Raw genomic sequence first — 3915 nt, 5'->3', positions numbered from 1 at the left:
ATGATGGTGATGATGTTGGTGGTGGTGATGGTGGTTTTGGTAGTGGTGATGGTGGTGATGCGATGATGGTAGTAGTAATAGTGGTGGTAACAACGCTATACGAAGCGGAGAAAGAAGAAGTGAAGGAGGTAGAAGAAGAAAATGAGGAGGAGTGGGTGTAAAAAGGGACACAGAGACAGAGAGAGTCAGACGGTGAGGCAGAGGAAGGGAAATTGAGAGAGCGAGAGAAAGACTGGGTGATGGAGAGATTGACAGAGAGTGATAGAGAGAGAGTGACTAAGAGAGAATGAGAGAGAGAGAGAGAGAGAGAGAGAGAGAAATAGAGAAGAAGCGACAGATCAATGGAGCATAGACTGACAGTTGCATGACAGCTAAGCTTCATCACTCACCCACTGTCACTCAAACGTCCACTCATACTTACACCTACACACTTTCACAAGTTTCACTCACACTTATACCCATTCACTCCAAAATTGAATTTCCCTCACACACAGACACTCCCCCATCCCCACCATCTCTCACTTTGTTTCTTTCTCTTCTCTCTTTCTCTGTCTCTCTGTCTCTCTCTCTCTCTCTCTCCTTTATTCAGTCCCTCTCTCTCTATTTTCTTATATTTCTTTTTGACTTCATCCAAAAGTGACCACCACCACCAACACCACCAATACCACCATTATCATTATCATTATCACCATATGCACCAGCAGCAGCGATCCGTGCCGTTACTAGCACCACCACCATCACCATCACCAAGAACACCATTGATGGTGATGGCACAGTAAGCACCACCACCACAACCACCACCACCACCACCATAGCCACTACCATTTCCATCACAGGTAGAATAACATCAATAACATAACATAACTACTACTACTACTACTACTACTACTATTACTACTGCTGCTGCTGCTGCTACCACCACCACCACCACTACCATCACAACTACTATCACCACCACCATCACTACTACTACTACCACTACAGCCAGTACCACCATCACCACCCCACCTACATCACCATCCCATCCCACCTCCATCACCACCCCATCCCACCTCCATCACCACCCCTACCTCCATCATCACCCCACCTCCATCACCACCCCCACCTCCATCACCACCCCCACTTCCATCACCACCCCCCACCTCCATCACCACCCCACCTCCATCATCAACCACCTCCATCACCATCCCACCTCCATCACCACCCCACCTCCATCACAACCCCACCTCCATCACCACCCCCACCTCCATCACCACCCCACCTCCATCACCACCCCACCTCCTCACCACCACACCTCCATCACCACCACACCTCCATAACCACCCCCACCACCACCCCACCTCCATCACCACCCCCCACCTCCATCACCACACCCACCTCCATCACCACCCCCCACCTCCATCACCACCCCACCTTCATCACCACCCCACCTCCTCACCACCACACCTCCATCACCACCACACCTCCATAACCACCCCCACCTCCATCACCACCCCCACCTCCATCACCACCACCCACCTCCACCCCCACCCCCACCTCCATCACCACCCCCACCTTCATCACCCACCCCCCCCCCACCTCCATCACCACCCCCACCTCCATCACCACCCCACCTTCATCACCCCCCACCTCCATCACCACCCCACCTCCATCACCACCTCACCTCCATCACCACCCCACCTCCTCACCACCCCACCTCCATCACCACCACACCTCCATCACCACCCCCACCTCCATCACCATCCCACCTCCATCAACATCACCACCATCACCACCAGCACCACCATCACCACCACCACTACCACCCCTACCACTACTACTACCACCACCACCACTACTACTACAACTACTACTGGTACCACCACTACCACCACCACCACCACCACCACCACTACTACTACTACTACTACTACTACTGGTACCACCACCACCACCACCACCACCACCCCTACCATCCCTACCACTACTACTACTACCACCACCACCACCACCACCACCACTACTACTACTACTACTGGTAACACCACCACCACCACCACCACCACTACTACTACTACTACTACTACTAACTATTGTTACTGATGTTGCTGAAGCTGCAGCTGTGACTTTTACTGTTGCTGCTGCTCCTGCTGCTGTTGTTACTTGTTGATATTCTCCGCTGCTGCTGCTGTTGCTGCTGGTGGTGGTGTTGTTTACAACTGTTGCTGTCACTGCTGCTGCTGCTGCTGCTGCTGCTGCTGTTACTCTTACTGCTTCTATTGTCGCTGTCGTTTGTTCTGGCTGTTGTTGTTGTTGTTGTGGTGGTGGTGGTGGTTGTTGTTGTTACAGCTTCTTACTGTTTGTTGCTCGTCAGCTGTCCTGTCCTGCAAACATGACGGAGAAAAAAATGATCTGCGAGAATATGGTGAGTAGCATAAAAAAAAACATTTAAAGCCCGGAATGACACACAAGAAAAAAAAAAAAACCCTTACTTGTAAACGTTTATGATGTTGTTTTTAACGAAAGCCCTTTTTTGAGTCTAGATGTGTGCGTATGCGTGTGTAGCTGTATAAGTGCGTCCGTATGTAAGCGCTTTGTAATTTCGCATAATCCATCTCTACATGTTGTTGTAGTTATTGTTATTGTTGTCATTATTGTGTTTATTATTGTATGGGAGTAGCATAACATTTAAAGCCAAAAAGAAAAAAACAAACTTGTAACGTTTATGATGTTGTTTTTAACGAAAGCCCTTTTGTGTCCAGATGTGTGCGTATGTGTGTGTAGCTGTATAAGTGCGTCTGTATGTATGCGCTTTGTAATTTCGTATAATCCATCTCTACATGTTGTTGTATTTATTGTGATTGCTGTCATTATTGTATGGGAGTAGCATAACATTTAAAGCCAAAAAAGAAAAAAACAAACTTGTAACGTTTATGATGTTGTTTTTCACGAATGCCTTACTATGTCTAGGTATGTGCGTATGCGTGTGCACGTAGCTGTGAAAGTGCGTCTGTGTGTTTGTGTGTATGTGTGTTTGTGTTTATGGATATGTTGTTGCCACTGGCTCGGGAACGAAATTTGCTCAGGGGGTGCAAACCCACGTCCAAATTTTTTTACAAGCAAGGTCTTGGTTTTTTTTCTGTTATTTATTTTTGTGTTTTGTTCTTTGAAAAGGAACCTAACTTCAAGTTACTTTTTTACACATCTCTTTTTATTCACTGTTTTCTAAACCTGAGGAAAATAATTAGGGGTGCAAATTTTGGTTCTGCCCTCCTCAAAAATTCTAGGGGGTGCGCTTGCACCACCTGCACCCCCTGTTCCCGGGCCCGCTGTTGTTATTGCAGTTGTTGTTGTTGTCATTGTGGTGGTTATTATTGTATGAGAGGCAGTAGTTAGTGGTGAATGCTCCCATGGTGTTGCTCCGAATTTTAAACAAACAAACAAACAAACAAAAAGAACTGGTTCTTGTTTCCGAATTTTTTTTTTTTTTGCTGTTTATTGTTTGCGTAAATGATGGTTACCCCACTCCGGGGCAACGCCTTTTCCATTTTGTCCGCTGGTGCCATGACAAATGTTTGAACTATGATAGAAAACAGTGGCCTTTACTTTGACTATTCGCTATTCTTATTTCTTTATTGCCCAGAAGGGGCTAAACATAGAGGAGACAAACAAGGACAGGCAAAGGGATTAAGTCGATTACATCGACCCCAGTGCATAACTGGTACTTAATTTATCGACCCCGGAAGGATGAAAGGCAAAGTTGATCTCGGTGGAATTTGAACTCAGAACGTAACGACAGACGAAATACCGCTAAGCATTTCGCCCGGCGAGCTAATGACTCTGCCAGCTCACCGCCTTTGACTATTCGTTATTCTGTTTATGTTTACCATACTTTGGCATTTGGATCGCAACAAGTATTAGCTGTGGTACTGATAA

At 47.0% G+C, this 3915-nt stretch overlaps 1 protein-coding gene across 1 annotated transcript in view; it reads left to right on the top strand.

Annotated features, from left to right (window-relative positions):
- Positions 1-322: 322 nt before the first annotated feature.
- LOC106881770 (neo-calmodulin) overlaps positions 323-3915 on the top strand; it is a 101770-nt gene continuing 98177 nt past the window's right edge. The window contains exon 1 of the mRNA XM_089351412.1: positions 323-2404. Coding sequence (XP_089207538.1) covers positions 2372-2404 — 33 coding nt within the window. The 5' untranslated portion in view covers positions 323-2371. The remainder of the gene's footprint in view (positions 2405-3915) is intronic.

Source organism: Octopus bimaculoides, chromosome 4 (genome assembly GCF_046866305.1).
Source record: "Octopus bimaculoides isolate indiv1 chromosome 4, ASM4686630v1, whole genome shotgun sequence".
In the NCBI taxonomy this organism is placed as follows: Eukaryota; Metazoa; Mollusca; class Cephalopoda; order Octopoda; family Octopodidae; genus Octopus; species Octopus bimaculoides.
This window is presented reverse-complemented; position numbering and strand designations above follow the sequence as displayed.